The sequence below is a fragment of the Indicator indicator genome, chromosome 20 (genome assembly GCF_027791375.1).
Source record: "Indicator indicator isolate 239-I01 chromosome 20, UM_Iind_1.1, whole genome shotgun sequence".
Classification (NCBI taxonomy): domain Eukaryota; kingdom Metazoa; phylum Chordata; class Aves; order Piciformes; family Indicatoridae; genus Indicator; species Indicator indicator.
Genome location: NC_072029.1, coordinates 9332064 through 9349700, shown reverse-complemented (window position 1 = coordinate 9349700; position 17637 = coordinate 9332064). Strand labels below are relative to the sequence as shown.

General features: G+C 42.1%; 1 protein-coding gene across 4 annotated transcripts in view; it reads left to right on the top strand.

Moving 5' to 3' along the window:
- Positions 1-17637, top strand: part of CCNY (cyclin Y) — a 93120-nt gene that overhangs the window by 67035 nt on the left and 8448 nt on the right. For all 4 annotated transcript variants that reach the window (XM_054390063.1, XM_054390060.1, XM_054390062.1 and 1 more), the window contains 4 exons: positions 4467-4524; positions 4625-4744; positions 15587-15753; positions 16848-17010. In XM_054390063.1, the coding sequence (XP_054246038.1) occupies positions 4467-4524; positions 4625-4744; positions 15587-15753; positions 16848-17010 (508 nt within the window). The remainder of the gene's footprint in view (positions 1-4466; positions 4525-4624; positions 4745-15586; positions 15754-16847; positions 17011-17637) is intronic.

Here is a 17637-nt window from a genome sequence, read left to right as displayed (position 1 = left end):
GAATAAAAACTATTAATTACAGAGGAAGAGAAACGTGAATAGATGTAATTCAAGATGCCTCAGAAACAGAGTGGGTCCTGGTTTCTCTCTTCTGGTGTGTATTATGGTTTAGATCTCTGCTCAGTCAAGTTGTGTGAAATGGAATACAAAATAGGTAACTTGATATATAAATCAGATTTTTTTAATGCTGATTTGTGCTTTTGTATCTTAAATCCCCTGTCCTCATGTCACAGTATCATAAAATAATCTTTCCTGACATTTCTAAGGAGAGATTGTATAGTTTCAGCTGATTTTTGTGTCCATGGGTTTTTCCTGTGTCTTTTCGGAGAACTTGGTCTTGATCTAGCAAGCCACTAACATTTCTTTCTGGACTGTAGGAAGTCTGACTAGAAAAAAAGTTAGGGACTATGTTTCAGGTCACTGGAACCCTTCACACTTTCTGAAACAAGGCTGACATCTAAAGAGAAGCATTTAGAAGTGCACAAGGGCAGAGAGGTTTACAGCTTGGTCCTTGCTGAAAGTTTTTACAAGACTTTTCAAGGTGTCAGTGTGCCTTGGGCTGAAACATGACAATATGTAAAGCAGAAGTTGGAGTGAAATCTTTTCCCAAACTTTTAATCTCATTTCCCAGGAAATGAGCTGTTAGTGATCATGCTTGCTTTACTTGTTCATCCATCTGTGGTTCCCTTTTTACCCTTTCCTCCATCACCCCAGGTCAGTTTGGCTAACTAGTCAGATTTTACTGTGCTGGACTAAGTAATAGAGATCTCGAGGATAATCAGACTCAAAGTTTTGTGGAAGTAACTTATTCCTAAGTACTTACGTATCATGCCAGCTGAGTAAAAGGCACCAAGCAGGTCTCATTAGGGACTACAAAGAGTGAGAAACTTCAGTAAGAGCTCACAGCTGTGCAAGAGAAATCCAGACCTAAAGCGCATCAGACTTGCTTGGTGCTGATTTCCATGGAGCCAATTTCTGCCTGCTGTAAAATATGCCCACTTGTGAACTTGATGTAAGTTTAACCTACATCTAGTAGACAGAGAGGATAAACCTTTAGAAAATAATGAGTCCCATGTCAGTGTGTTAAATCAAATGCACTCTGAGTGTTACCTTCTTGGGCAACTTGCTGCTGTCCTTTCTCCTGTGGGATGGAGAAGTGATTTATTCAGAAAGCGTTGGTTGCTGCTTCCCCCTCCTGGAGCTGCCCAGGGTAGGAGCTGTAAGCGTCCACACGCCCTCTGCTGCGCTTGGGACAGATGGACTCGATGCTGATGTTGGAGCAGGCTCCTCTGTGTCAGTTAATGACTGAAATGAAGAATGTGAAGTGACTGTTCTGTCTTTAGTGGTCTCTGATTTAGGAACGGAGGGACAAGGTGATAACAGCATTCAGTTGTACTTGCCACTAAAACAGCAATAGCAAAGCAGGTTCTGCTTCCTGCCATTATAGGTGAAAAGGAAGTTGACGTATGTGGTAGATTTTGGGTCATTGTTGGGGGAGTGGGGAGTAAGAAACCACTGTAACTCTTACTCAGGGCTGATTTTGACAGCAAATGAGTCCAGCATCTGCTTTGCTAGGGAAGAATTCCTTTCAGGCAGTGTTTACTTTCTTATCTCCTGTACAGCAAGTTTAAACCTAGATTAATTCCTAGTATTCCAAACTCTCACCAGTGTTATTTTTTTGAGGAACTCTGTATGAAATAGAATATTCCTTCATGTGTTCCCCACAGTTCGTTTGATTGTAACATTCCAGTTACCATTCCTACTTCTCCCAGTGTCCCATTGTTCTATTGATTGGCTTCCTGCAGCTTTTGTTGAGCTTAGCTATTCAACAAGTGATGAAAGACTACACCTAGCTTCTTTTCAGAGCAGTGCGTTAGCACTGGTGAATTTGCTAAATAAATAAAATAAACCCCAACAAAATAACCATGAAAAATGCTTAAATCAGTTAGTATATGGTTCAATTTTTTTAAGACAATATTACAAGTTTGTTTTAATGAAGGCAAAAACTTACAAGCTCTTATTTTTTCAATGTAGAATAGGATTTTTGAGGGTGATCGACTGTGCCTTCATAGCATGCAGCAGCTACAGAGCGAAGAAACAAAACAGGAAATTCTTTCTTTCTCCCTTCTCATTGTGAAGGGCCACAGTTTACTGTAGCACACCAGTGATTCCAGGGAGGCTATTCCTGTGTTAAGATGCTAGCTTTATTATGGAGGGGGGTGAAAGAGTCTGACCTGAAATACCTCCTAATTAGCAAGGATTTTCCTAATTAGCAATTTTCTAGTTAAATACCCGAGTCTGGAGTTTTGTTTTAATTTAGGTACTCTTTTTCCCTAAAACAAACAAACAAAAAAAAAGAATTAAAAGCACTTATTTCAAGTATTAGCAGGCTTTCAGCTTATTTCATAGAACCATAGAATCAACCAGGTTGGAAGAGACCTCCAAGATCATCCAGTCCAACCTATCACCCAGCCCTAAGCAATCAACTAGACCATGGCACTAAGTGCCTCATCCAGTCTTCTCTTGAATGTCTCCAGTGATGACGACTCCACCACCTCCCTGGGCAGCCCATTCCAATGGGCAATCACTCTCTCTGTGAAGAACTTCCTCCTAATATCCAGCCTATACCTCCCCTGGCACAACTTGAGACTGTGTCCCCTTGTTCTGCTGCTGGTTGCCTGGGAGAAGAGACTGTGGCAGTTTAGGCTGGGTGCCCCCTGCCACTGCTGCATGAGATACACCTCTGGTGTCCTGGGTGCCCACCCAGAGGGGTGGACACAGGAAACGACGTATTTCTACCCATAAGTCCTGCACCCTATAAGGCCATCTGCAGAGTCATTCTCTTCCTCTTTCTTCCCTCTCTGCTCCCACGGGAGATGTCCTCTCTTATCGGGTAATGCCGGGGGAGTATCCTCAAGGCCTCTTAGGCCTGTCTAGGCCTAATGCCAGGAGGAGAATGGAGGGGGGGGCAGTCTCAGACCTGGCCAGCCTGAGACTTGCCTAGCAGCGGGAGGGGGAAGAAAGAGCCCTGGGGGGTTTGGGTTTACCCTCAGGTGGGAAGAAGGGAAGGACTGGGAAGCTTTGGGAATTCTGTGAGGGGTTCTGTACGCTTTGGGATACTCTTTGTCACTATGCTTTGTAGTTTGTAGTTCTCTGTAGCTTCACCAATTGCTTTTCCATTTAAACTTTCCATCACTCTCCAATCCGTTTGTGTGAGTCTCATTCTTTTGTCCCTTTCGGGGCAAGAGACGATCTGTCTGGCCCCAAACCAGCACAGAGACCAACCCCCACCTGCCTACAACCTTCCTTCAGGTAGTTGTAGACAGCAATGAGGTCTCCCCTGAGCCTCCTCTTCACCGGGATAAACAACCCCAGCTCCCTCAGCCTCTCCTCATAGGGTTTGTGTTTCAAGTGCTAGCAGGCTTTCTAGCAGGAAAAAAAAAATGTCACCTTCAGATGTTGAGGTTTAAATGTTACCTCCTAATAAGTACATTTTGTAGACATGAATGCAAACTGAAATTCATGTTGCATGCCCTGAGAGACACGTGCTGTTGAGTAAAGATAGAGACCATATTCAGTAGTTTTTCTCTTAAGAACTCTGTGACCAGAGTACCAGGGATGCTATAAATAAAGATGGAATTGTAGTAAGTAGGTCACATGGATGCATCTGTCCAGAGAGAGTCCAGTTCTAACTGGTACTGTTCTACCACATACTAATGTGATTGTTCATGTTCCTGCCACGATTCCACACAGCAAAATCTTATGTTGCATACTGGATGTGAGTTAGGCTTGTGAAGTTACATCAAACTGATCATGAGCAACAGGGATCTGAGGGAGAAACAGCAAATAAACCAAATGAATGGGAATATTGCTTTCTCTGATTTTTTTTTTAAATTTTGTTGTTGTTGTTATGTACTCCTTTTTGCTTTCAGAAATAATTAGTAGGATAGGGATTTCCAAAGGAATGAAAAGTGGAGTATGTGAAGTTAGAGGCTAACTAAAAATAATCACAGAATTAACCAGGTTGGAAAAGACCTCCAAGATCATCAAGTCCAACCTGTCACCCAAAATGCTGTGTAGGTGGTAATGTTCATAATGTTGATAATAAAGGAGGAGGAATTAAGAGGTTTTAAAGGATTGGCATGATGAAATTAAGAAAAGGAGAGTAAGCTGGGCTGATTTTTACTGCAAGTTTATAGGAGGACTTCTTAGGCTGTGAAGGATCTTCACAGCAGAGAGCACAAAAACTGTGTATTTGGGGCACTGAAAGCTGAGACTTTTAGCTTTCTTTGTAACGTGGATTTCATACCACGCTGAACCTCAGGGTAGAATACGTCCAAACCCCACATTTCTGCACTGTTTGTAAGCACCCTGCAGCATGAGGAGTCGTAATGATCCGCGTGTGTCTGCGAGCTGCGTGCTGTCGCCTTCAGATAATGACTCTGCTTTGGTTTTGATGCTTTTAGGGACACAGACGGAAGAATGCTCTTAGATATATTTGATGAAAACCTTCATCCGCTTTCGGTAAGTCCAGCTGCCTCTTCTTCCCTTTCACGTGAACTGTCTTTCTTTCTGTCTGCTTCGTTTTGTTTCAGTCACCTATTTGGAAGTGTTTCTTCCTTAGAAATCTGAAGTGCCACCAGACTATGACAAACATGACCCGGAGCAGAAACAGATTTACCGCTTTGTCCGGACGTTGTTCAGTGCTGCTCAACTGACTGCTGAATGTGCCATTGTCACCCTGGTGAGTGTCTGAGAGATGACATCAACCATCTGACAGCCCCAGTTTTGTTCCCAAAGCTTGGGTCTGTATGATTTAATAGAACTAGGTGCTGCCAGGGAAATTTTTCTCACCATGGGGGGACCAAGGAAGGCTCTTGGGAAGAGATATTAGAGTTCATTTGCTTGGGGAGAGTTTAAGTGGTGGAAGAAGAGATTAGGTCACATGTGACACAGAAACCAGGATTACATCTTGCCTTCACAGAGTGGTAATGTTACAGGCCACCAAGGTGACTAACAGAAAATTCATGTGGCATAAGGGGTCTGAACAAGAGGGAATGTTAAAAGCAGAAAGGCTTTTGGAGAGTTTGCTATGCATCGTTGTAGCTCTCAGCAGAGACAGAAGCAGCTGTAGGTAATTTGATAGCACTAAGAAGAATTGACAGGCAGAAGAAAGATTTGGTGAGTGACTGGGACATATTGGTGATGGTTCTTTATTAGTTGCACTGTGCTTGTCTTTCAGGACCACTCTGTGGAGTTGAACAATTGTTCTCAAGTTTAGCTGCTTAAAAATAGCATGACACAAAAGAAGGTTGAGATTTTCAGCTGGTGTGGATCAGCATAGCAATGTGGATTAAAGGAGGGCGTGATCTCCACCAGCTGATAATTTCTTCATTTTCTTGAATTTATTATCCTACAAACTCTGACAAGCGTGTTTAGCTTTCAGGCACAGTTTTGTCCATGTTCTTGACTCAGATTTTGTAAGAACAAAATGTTTTTTTTACCATGCTACAACACGTGGTTTCGTAACAGCTTTGTTATGCATTTTAGATGGAAGAAGGGGAAATTGGAGAAGGTGGGTTTTGAAGCTCAAACCTACTCATTTCCTCTGTTAATCTCTCTCCCTTGGCTTCTAAGATTAGTTGGCAAGCTTTTCTCCTTTGGACAGTCAGAATGAATTGTACTAGCCAGTACAGAACAGGAATATGCGAGAAATAGGGCAAGAAACACCCTGCAGTGCTCCACTCATACGTTTTGAAGTATTACTCTACCTAGTTACGTGACCCAGCCATTACTTGTTTTCTGAAATGATATTTTGCCTGACTTTTACATAATTGCACTAAGTACTTGTCCTATTCCCTGCTCTTCCTAAGTGTTTTCTGCTAGAGGCAAGACATGGTGTGTGAATCAGTATGTTCCTCTGTAATTTAATTAATCTACTGTCAAGTACATTGGAACCTTCTGGTGGTTATCTGTTGTTCAATCTTAGGTTACATGATCAGTGAGGGCACTGTTTAGTCAAAAGGAAAAGGCCTTTTTTAAATAACCATATCTTCCTGTTATTGCAATGCATGGAAAGTTCTTCCCTATACATCTGGTTAACCCAGGCATACATTTCAGTATCTTTCATTTGTAACTACTGGCTTGCCTCTTCTGGTTCTCATGTGGTTTCCCTGCAAGTAACTCTGTTGGTGTGATCTGTAATGAGGTATCAATGTTTTTTTAACTCAGTTGTTATATTGCAGAGACACTTACCATAGTTGTTAGTTCTTGAAAGCTTAGGTGGCTTGGATTTTTTACCCAACACAATAACAGATGAGCTGTTTTATAGCCTAACTCAGAAAGCAGCATGCAGATGTTTGCAGTGTTGCTGTTCTGTTAATTCTTGCCCATATATTCAGGATAATAGCACCTGTCTGACCTCTTTTTCCAGAAAGCTTCGGAGTTCTTGGATAAATAGTGATTTAAAAAGCTGCTCCTGTTCTCAGTTTCCTCTGTACTTCCAGATCCCTTTCATTTATTTGTTACAGTCACCAAGAGAGGCCCCAGAGACAGATCATGTTGTATCTGAAATGTTCAAATGTAGAAATTAATCTGTTAAAAAGCAATCAACCCTTCCTGCCCTCCCCATGCTCCTGAAATCTTGATAGTGTTGGTGTTGCTCCTTATGAGCCCTGCAAGCACTTTCAGTTTTGATCTCCTGTCTAGAGAGGAAGAGAGAAGCATTCCTTGCTGGAGCTGTGTTTTGCCATGGTCTGGCTGTCCGTTGAAGAGCAATCTGATAGCTCTGTCTGCCACTTGTTCCTCCTGGGAGGGTTGCCAGAAGGCAGGAAGTGTATCTGTGGAGATCACAGTACATTTTGAACAAGATGCTGCAACTGTTAGCTTTCTTTCACTCACTGTAATTCTTAGCCTCCCATTTTTACTGCCCAGTTCATTAACATGGACTAAGGTGTGTGGTTGAATGCACTTTGCTGTTTGTCTTTTTTACATGCCATTAGCCAGCTAGGAGCAGCAGTTACAATTGGTTAGATAGCAGTCTGGATGTTCAGCAGAGGAGCTGAGTAAATGTGAAACTTCAGACTCTTAGATAAGCTATTCTCTAGCAAAAAGCTGGCATTGTGTTGCTTCAAGCACTTAATTAAAATATTTCAATTAAAGCCTCCACTATTACAGCAAAACCAATTTATAATTAAACAAAAAAATGTAATTTTCACACAAGCCTCCAGAGCTGCTAAGAGATTTCCCATACTGATAGGGGGGAAAATTAAAATCTCAGGTTGAAACAATTAAATACTAATTTACATTATTTATTTATAAAATAATACCATAAGAATAAAACCGGCTTTAAGAATTCTACTCCTGATTTAAAGTCTTGCAAATAATTATTTTGTCCCAGTGAACAGCTGAACTAAATGCTCTGCGACCTGACTTTGTGAGAAAAATAATCCTAGAATGTTAGGGGTTGGAAGGGATGTCAAAAGATCATCCAGTCCAACCCTCACTGCCAGAGATCATCACCCAGAGCAGGTCACACAAGAACACATCCAGGTGGGTTTTGAAAGTCTGCAATGAAGGAGATTCCACAACCTCTCTGGGCAGCCTGCTCCAGAGGTCTGACACCCTCACAATGAAAAACTTTTCCGTTCTGTTCCTGTGGAACCTCCTCTGTTCCAGCTTGCACCCATTGCTCCTTGTCCTATCAATTGACATCACTGAGCAGAGCCTGGCTCTGTCCTCCCCACACTGCCCTGCACATCTTTATCAACATGAATGAGGTCACCCTTCAGGCTCCTCTCTTCCAGGCCAAAGAGCCCCGGCTCCCTCAGCCTATCCTCGCTTAGGGAGATGTTCCACTGCCTTTAGTGTCTTTGTGGCCCTGTGCTGGACTCTCTCAAGCAGTTTCCTGAGACCCCTCTTGAACTGAGATACCTGGAACTGGACACATTATTCCAGATGGGGCCTCACCAGGGCAGAGTAGAGAGGGCGGAGAACCTCTGTCAACCTACTCCCCACACCCCTTCTAATCCACCTCAGGATGCCATTGGCCTTTTTGGCCACCAGGGCACTTTGCTGGCTCATGGCCATGCTGTTGTCCAGCAGCACTCCCAGGTCCTTTTCCCCAGAGCTGCTCTCCAACAGGTCAGCCCCTGACTTACACTGGCCCATGGGGTAGTTGTTTCCCAGGTGCAAGACTCTCCACTTGTCCGTGTTGTATAATACATGAGTGCTTCTCTCTTCACCCACACTGTTCCCATCCTTGCTAAAACTGAGGAACGCTTGTGTGATCTTCACCATCTCTTCAAGGGCAGAGGTGGCAAATTGTACTTGCCTTAATCTACTAACTGGATAGCAAAAAAATGTGAACAGGAGAGTTACCCGTACCAACAGGAAAACAACACAGTGTTTGCATGTTGCAGGAGTGAAATATTTATGCTTTGTTCTTTTGTTCTGTAGAAACAATCCTACCTACCAGACCTAGAGAGGAGCAGGATCCAAGTTTTCTGCTTTGCCTTGGCATGACTTTTTGAGGTTTTTTGCAAACAGGCCAGCTCTAAGGCTCGCAGTGTACTTCTGTGTCTGCAGTAGTTTCATAGAGCTTCCACTTTGTATTTGTAAATATGCAGATAGGCAGATCTGCTGGGTCTGTCTGCCACAGCCTGATCAGATGCAGTGATATGCAAATGCATGCAGTAGGTGAGCTGAATTATTTCTGTGAAGTTCAGGGGAGAGTTCTTTTGAAATACATTGCAAAGTTCATACTGTGACCAAGAGGATAATTTGAAATTTGAAGAATGTAAGAATAAATTCTCCTTATGAAAAACAGGGATTTAATTAATCCAGCCAGATGTTCTTGGATTCTTATTGTTCTCGTCAGTCACATTTTCAGCAACTAGGCAGAGAAAGTGAATATTGTTGAACTGTGTTGAGAAAATTAGAGTATTTGAAGAGAAGTTTTTGTGTGTTTGGAGGAGAGAGGAAATCGTTTCACTGATTTGCTTTCACTGGGATATTTTTACTTTTAAATGCTGATAAAATACCTTTCTTTTTTTCCATATTTCAGTTGCAATATTAAAAAAACCCCAACTGTTACTGGTTTAAAAGAAAACAAAAACACAAAAGGAAGTGATCAGAGTCCAGAGAGAGATGTGGTCTGCAGCAGAGGGCCTTTTCAGCTGGCCTAGTATAGTTTCATGCTCTGAAGGATGGTAGCTCTCTGAAGCCCTCAGAGTATGAAGCCCAGTACTGTTTATTGCCTGGTTTGATGCTGGCACTCTCCATCCAGTGACTGGAAGGGATTGTGGACCTGGTTGGGTGAGCCACACACACTGTTGAAGCTGAGCTGCTCCATGTGTGAGAAACCCACGAGAAGAGTTGTGTGTGTTCTGTATTGATGGTGTCTGCCTTTGTCCTGGGTTTCAAGCATTCTCTGGGAGGTGGCTGAAGCCCACCATTTTACCCCATCTGAGGAAGGTCTTCCAGGCTCAGAGAGATGTCTCCACCTGTGTGGATCCTGAGACCCTTGGCAGCTGGCCATCCATGTGCTCTGGAGAACATGAAGAGGAATAGGAGCTTCATACCTGTGCTGAAGGCACTAGTGGGAGCAGGACACTGAGATTCCGGTCCCTAGTTTTAGGGCTAGCCTCATCTTTTGACTACACTCTAGCACACAACACGTGAATGATATTGGTTAATACTTGCATGTCTCTTAGTCAAGTCTTGCTTTAGGCCTGCTGAGATGATGTACTTCATAAAAAGAGAACATTCAGGGAAGGAATTTATTTTAAATCCCCAAGAGAAGAGGACATTCAGTTGAAGAAGGCTGTATGTTTCCTAATGCATCTCTAAGGGCTTCTCTCTTGGCAAGGAATGAATACTGATCCCAGTTTTAGACTTGGAAGGTTGATGTTGCTTGGAAGTTCGAGTGTACTTTATATGTACTGTAGATCTTTGCCTTAGAGTTAACTAGAGGGCAAACCTGGTGACGTGTGGCTTCTCTCTCAGTTCCATTAGTCCTTCCTATGAATATCTACAATGGCATTTTGCAGTTGTTCACATTTTCAGAGCTTTCTGTCTGCATTTGTTATTCTTGCTCAACATTTGGTCTCAAAAAATAAAAACAGGATGATTTTTGCAAGGACCACAACGATGTGATGTCCTTTCCCACCAAATGGATGGCACCAGACCTTTGTGTGGAACATTTTTAAATGCCCAGCTGGGCAATTGCAAAGCACAGTTATTTCTGGAGAGTCGTGGTAGGGAACTGGCTGATTGCTTAGAACAGAGCATATGGCAATTTAGTGATTGGATCAGAGCTGCAATTTGCCTACTAGGACCCACTACCAATTATATTTTTTTTTTTTTTTTGTACAAGGATGTTTAGTTTTGAGGCATTGTGACACACTGAAGTTTTCTCATTAAAGAGACAAGATTGTGTATTTCTTTGTCTATTTCTTTGTGATGTGCTGGAATAGGAACTGTCCTCTTTAGTTACTCTCTGCTCCTGCAGCTTATGATGTGGGCTACCTAGTGAGGGGGGTTAAATGGGAGAGGGAAGGAATGAAGTGTTTCAAAAACATGTTCCTTTATAGATTCTCTGTTACAGTAATTAAAATACTGAAAAGATAATTTACTTTCTGTCAGTGTAAATCAAGTGAGAAATAATTAAAGCCACTAAAGTTTTATTGGTAAAGTAGAGATAGAATTTGACAGAAAGCAATAAAAACAGGATGAGAAAAGATAATGCTTTGCTCTTGCTCCTGCCTCAAAATTCAGAATTGTTCTAGAATGTCAGTGACATTTCTCAGTGATTGCCCATTTCTTTAGCATGCTGAGACTCCCACTCAACCTCCTTGGAGGCAGTGCACAACTTCTGACCTCTCTGATACACCACAGGAAGCTCCAGTACTGCAGACAGATGGAATCACAGGATTATTTACATTGGAAGGGGCCTCGGAGGTCATGCCTGATCTGACCTCTGCTGAAAGCATGACCAGCTGGGTCAGGCTGATCAGGGCCTGCCCAGTTGAGTTCTGAATTTGTCTAAGGATGGAAATTTCATAAGATCCATCAAAAACCTGCTTTATTGCTTTAGGGAAGCCTATAAAAGGAATTGAGGTGTTTCAGGTGCTTAGACTGAACTCCTGATAAAAGGTATCTGTGGGATATCAGAAGTTAACTCTGAACAGCTTCAAAATGAAGCAACAGAAACAAATCTTCTAAAAGACCCCCTTAATAAAATTTTAATAGAAGTTGAATGTTCCTTTGAATTATGAAAAGAAATTACTTGACACTTCAATGTTTGGTATATGTCTTCCTGAAGGGAGAAATAAAAAAAAAAAAAAAAGAAACCTCTGTTATTTTCAACTTTCCTTTCTACTGGAGAGTATTATATAATATACCAAGTATGCTATAATGTCCTCTGAGATGGAAAAAATGAGATACTATTTCTCACTAATTAAAACTGAGCTCTTCAGTGCTATCTGCAGTTTTCAGTTTCTTCTAACATATTTATGTTCTGTTGATTGGGATGTTGTGTAACCAACTGTGCTGTCCAGCATCGTGGGGAGCAGGACATCCTAGATAACTGGGACAACACTGGATGCTGTGGTTACTATCAGTCACTCAGCATTACAGAATCATTAAAGTTGCAAAAGACCTTTAAGGTCATCAAGTACAACCATAATCCAACCACCATAACCACTAAACCATATCCTGAAGCACTACATCTGCACACTTCTTGAACACCTCCAGGGATGGCAACTCCACCACCTCCCTGGGCAGCCTCTTCCAACCCCTTGCCACTCTGTCAGTAAAGAAGTTTTTCCTAATGTCCAATCTAAACCTCCCCTGGCACAACTTAAACCCATTTCCTGTCATCCTATCACTGCTTACCTGGGAGAAGAGACCAGCACCAGCCTCACTCCAACATCCTTATAGGTAGTTGTGGTGAGCAATTAGATCTCCCCCCTGCCTTCTCTTCTCCATCCTAAACAGCTCCAGCTCCCTCAGCTGCTCCTCATATGACACCCTCCAAACCCCTCACCAGCCTTTTTGCTGTCCTCTGGGTCATCTTCTGGGAAGGGAGCAGTTACAGTCAGCGGAGCTCACCTCTGTGCTCAGTGAGCAGTGATCCATCACTGCCCTCACCGAGGCTGCTTCTTGGCTGTGGTCATTTCACCTCGTTTAGATGCCACGGGGTGTGCTGGCTCTGTCTGCACCACCTGAGCAGCCTGCCACAAGCTGCCAGCCCTTAGCAGAGCCATGCTGCTTTCCCAGCTTCCAAATGCCCCCAGAAGAGCTCCTTCTTGGCCCTTTTTGCTGTGATTCCCTCTCCTGGTGCAGACTTACCCACACTGGACCTGGTCTTGGCGAGTAAGTCCAGGATGAATTCACCCAACTGCAAATAATCACCTCAGGGATTAGTTCTGGCTCAGCAGTGGCCCTGCTGGAGCAGCATTGCTGGACCTGGGATGTGGTTGCTGATCCTATTAGTGTGTGCTGTGTTGCAGTTCTGTGTCTGGATAAAAAAATGCCCCCCAGGATGAGTGGTGATAATGAATGGCTAAATGCTTCTCTACCATACCACTGCAAGTCCAGGTCCTGGGACTTAAGATCAGAGGCATCCAAACTAGGCCAGCATGGAGTTGTTTTGGGTCTGGCAGATTTATGAGCTCAAGATGTGTGGTGAAACAAACCAGTTCTGTCCCTTTGCTCGACCTGAAATGGATTTGGAAGCCATGTAATGATACTCCTATGGTGCTGCATATAAGCAAATGAACCTCTCCAGAGTTCATTGAACTCAAAGCCAATTTGGGTTTATCTATACCCACAGAATGGTAATTTTATTTAATTAATAAATTAAATTCTTAACAAAGGCAAATCACTTGATTGGTTTCACTTAGGATTAAATAGTAACTTGATGATATTTCAAGTGTAAATGTCAGTGATTGTAAATCTTGGTGCAAGTCTGTGGGCAGAGATGGAAAATAATAATCCAATATTGCTCTTCTGAAGTCTTAACTCCGTGTAGTGTATCTTCTGACGTGTGCTCAAGTGACTGAAATGTCTCCAATGAGGTGCAAGTGTTGTCCATCAAAGCATGTTAGACTAACAGTCACATAAAGCCATGCAGTTCATTCCCAAACACAGTAGACTGATAATGGTGTTTGGAAGTGAAAATGTGTTGGTGGACCAGTGTCCTTTGATACTTTCCAGATCAGAACTGCATTTTCATTTCAGCTAGGAACTGAATTATATTACAAATGTGTGTTGAAGATTGTAGAGTTATTGGTATTAGGACCGAGTTGTGCTTGTTCTTTGCAAGCTGGGAAAAACACAGAATGAAATGTTTGACTGAAGCTGCTGAGAGTTTCTGCTAATGTCACATCAGTAACTTTAATGTTTTATTTAAATAGTCTTGTTATCATTCTGTAAAAAACCTATAAACATGCAGTCATGGGACTAAGTGGGTAATGACACAAGTGATGAAGATGGCTCTTGGAAGCCACTAAAGTGTTTGGAGAAAACTAGGTGTTGAATTAAGGCAAAATAGATCTCTTGTCTTTGTGGAATTCAGCTTCTGAATGTTTAATAGAGAAGCGCTCAAGATGTTTTGCCACAAAAGCTTACTTTCAGAAGAGGCACTGCAAAGGATGAATTAAATTGAAGAAAAGTAACATTGGTGTAACAGCTTTAATTTGTTGTAAGCTTTAGTTCCCTTCCTGAGTACGGACACAGCTGTTAAAAGTGGATGGAGGCAAATCACGGCATTTATTTTAAGTCTAGATACTAAAAGCTCATTTTATCTTTTATTAGTTTTGGTTCAGTAAAGAAGCCTCTGCCAAAATAAATCAGAGGATTATCACTACATTATTTCTTCTGCATTTTTTTTCTCTTTTGACATATAAGTAAATTTCTTCCAGCATCTGGGATGAGACTTAAAATGTCCTGTTCTACAGTGAGCTTTTGAAATTTAGCTTTATTTTGACCTGAAGATACCACAGAAAGTGCTTTTCTTTGAAAACTAAGGCAGGGAATATACTCAGCCACTTAGTACACACACAATCCCAAATCTGTGTGATATCAACCCCATATTTAAGGAGATGCCCCCTGTGTTTAAGGCACTATTCACTGTATGGGTATAATTGCATGATAGTGGCATTTCCATAGGTCACATTTACTATCACAGGGTCAAAAACATACTCAGTTTTTTGTTGTTGTTGTTTTTTTAATGAGATGGATCATGCCTGCCCAAATGTGGGAAGACTTGCTTGCTTTTGCCAGCAAAAGCAGGTGGTGTTCTCCCACCAGCCATAAATTTGTTTGGGATGAGCAGCGTAGTCACTAACTACCCACCAGCCGCCTTCTTCAAAGGAGCTGAGAGCCACCTGGCCCCTCTCCAGAAGTCTCTACTGGTGCAGCACATCTCTGCAGCAGCCAGGAGCATCAGGAATGTAGGCTGCTAAGTGCATGGCAGAGTCTACCTCTCCTTTTCTACTCAAAGTCAAAATCTTGCTGCTTTGGCTGTTACCGTGTCCTGGACCTAGTACGTTGCAATGGTCTGAGATGGAAATTGTTCAAGAGCTCCATTTGTCAGGAGTAAAGAACTTCCCCATGCCTGAATAGGAGACAGTTCATGTGGCTGTGTATATGCTGCTGTTGTGAGGATGCTGTACATCAGCAGGGCAAGAGCTCAAGTATGTAGCAGCCTTTGCTTTCACTGTCTGTGGAGTCACCTGATTCTCTCCAGATCAGAGCTGGAGAGAGCTAGAGTGAAGGCTGTGTGTGTCTACATGGGCTGGATTGAAAGTTGAAGAACTAGACTAATGTGACAGCACAGGTGTACCTTGTGGGACATGGTCCTGGATTACAGTGAACTCCCACATTAGCTAAGGACCTCAATAAACTTTTGCAGATGTTTTCTGTGAGAAGAATTGTTGTTCTTTTTCTGTCTTCTTTTACTTGTACACATACACTTAAACACCAGACTGAGTCAGGCATCTCACAGCAAAGGAACAAAACAAAATGCTGACCTTTAAGGCATCTTTAAGAAGGGAGCCAGAAGCCACATTGAACACCTTCCTTCTGACAAGGTATTTATCATCTTTGCTTTTATCAGAAGATGATACAGAGTCCCACTCCACAAACTAAATGTCTGGAGTTAAGCCCAAGTTATCACCAAGGACTCAGGAGTGATATTTCACATCCTTCAACATGCTCAAATACGGCAGTGAGGGTGGTGTAAGAATAATGCTTAACAAGCTCCTATTTAATTGTTACATCTGATTTCTCGACTATGTGCTGATGGGAAGGTAGTAGCAAGTTTATACTCCCTTTTTACTTAGGTATTACTTTACATCTGTAACTAATTATTCTCACTGATGCCTTATTTCTGAATTTAAACCTGCAGCTTTTACAAAAGAATCTTTTTGGAGAGCAATTAATGTTTTAAAATTGCTGGAATGGGTTTATGAGAATAGAACAGCAGTTCTCTTTTCATTATGAGAATAGAACAGTAGTTCTCTTTTTCATTTCTACTTAATAGCAAAATAGATTAAGTCTCGATTTTAATGTGTTTCCACAGGTATATCTTGAAAGACTTTTAACTTATGCAGAGATAGATATTTGCCCAGCAAACTGGAAGCGAATTGTCCTGGGTGCAATTCTACTGGCATCCAAAGTTTGGGACGACCAGGCAGTGTGGAACGTGGATTACTGCCAGATCCTGAAAGATATCACAGTTGAAGACATGTGAGTGCAGTGTGCTTATCTCTGCTGAATGAATGCAAAGAGCTGCCTGTATGAGGGAGACAGGAAGCTCTCTCATAAGTTGTGTGAAGTTTGTATATCTGCCTTGCATCTAAGCATGGTGGATGCTGATAGATGGCATGAGGTCTGTGACAGTTGCTTACATAGAGGACACAAATTGCTTTTGTTTTTCTGATTGAAGTGTATTTTACCACTGGAATAGTGAGGGTGACAGAGCACTGGAACGGGCTGCCCAGGGAGGTTGTGGAGTCTCCTTCTCTGGAGACTTTCAAAACCTGCCTGGATGTGTTTCTGTGTGACCTGCCTTAGGTGATCCTGCTCTGGCAGGAGGTTTGGACTGAATGATCTTTTGAGGTCCCTTCCAACCCCTAGCATTCTGTTATTTCCAGTCCTTAGTTTTGTTGATTTGCTGATTTCTTACCATACTTTCCAATGTACTGGTGTAGCAAATAATGTATTGCCATACCAAAGTTATCACAGGGTGGGAGCTCAAGTAGGACCTCTCTTCCTATCTGGTATTTTGATGAGCACATTTGTTTTAGGTAGTCAAAACAAATGCTCAGTACTGTGTCCTAGAAAAAAATGCGTTGTTTTAAGTGATTGATTGTGAAAGGCTGGAGAGGGTATATACATTCTTCAGTAATTTAAATGTTAATTTCCAGCAGTTGTGAGAGCTGTCTGACAAACCTAGAGCATGACTGCCTGTTGTGTTTGCATAGCTGTGTCTGCAGATCCATCTAGTGGAGGTACAGCAGAAACTACAAGGGTGTTTTTTTTCCTGCCAGCTTTTCTTTCCCAGACTGTATTAGCTAAACTGATAAAGGTGCCCTTCCACTAGCAGGAGTTTGTGTCTGGATTTGATTGGTATTGCAGTAGCAGCTGCAAAGTTCAGCATCTTTCATCTTCTTCATTGTCTTATGCATGGCAGTAGAACTTGGTAGGCTAGGACAGACCTTAGGCTAGCATAATTGCATCTGGCAAGAATAAGAAATGAACTTGTTTTATAGCATTTGCAATTGAAAGTAAGTTGTATTTAGAAAGCAGAGTCTGAAATACATTTGATCTTCTTTTTGCAGGAATGAGCTGGAACGTCAGTTTCTTGAGCTGCTGCAGTTCAATATTAACGTTCCCTCCAGTGTTTATGCCAAGTATTATTTTGATTTGCGCTCCCTGGCAGAAGCAAATAACCTGAGTTTTCCTTTGGAGCCACTCAGCAGGGACAGGGCATATAAACTTGAGGTAAGACACTTCCTCTTTAGATTGCTGACAGCTGGATATGGAGGGGGATTAGGAACTTCGGCATCGTTTCTGCCTTCTCCCACATCTTCTGAAATGTTGTTATGAGATTAGAGTACTGTGTGCCCCAATTTTCATAAGTGCTTTGGTCATGCTTTGGGTATTCATGGATATAGAGACATCTTTTTTAGCCTGATTTGCTTCATACCTTGTCTTGCTTTCCATTTCTTTTTCAGTTGCTGTTGTCTGAATTGGCCTTGTGAAAGTACCCACAAGTTCTACAATGACTGTTCACAGCCTAGTTTTGTGTGTTTGGTTGGTTTCTTGAAAATGATTATCTACCTTAAAAGACAGAATATTAACAAATATTGCTGAGAGTAACTATTCCATGCACTTGTTATCTTCTACTACTTCATTGCATGTAGAGTCTGTTATCTCCTGTGGTGTTTTTCTCAGTAACAGAAAAACAGAATGAGCATACCTCTTTGGTGAATAAATGATGAATGCCTGTGAGACCTGAGTATACCATGTGCAGGAAGCACTGTGTCAGATGGTCTGGATGCAGGGCACTGTGAATTCCCACAGACACAGGAGGAATTTTAAAAGCATCAGCAACTGTACAAGACTGGA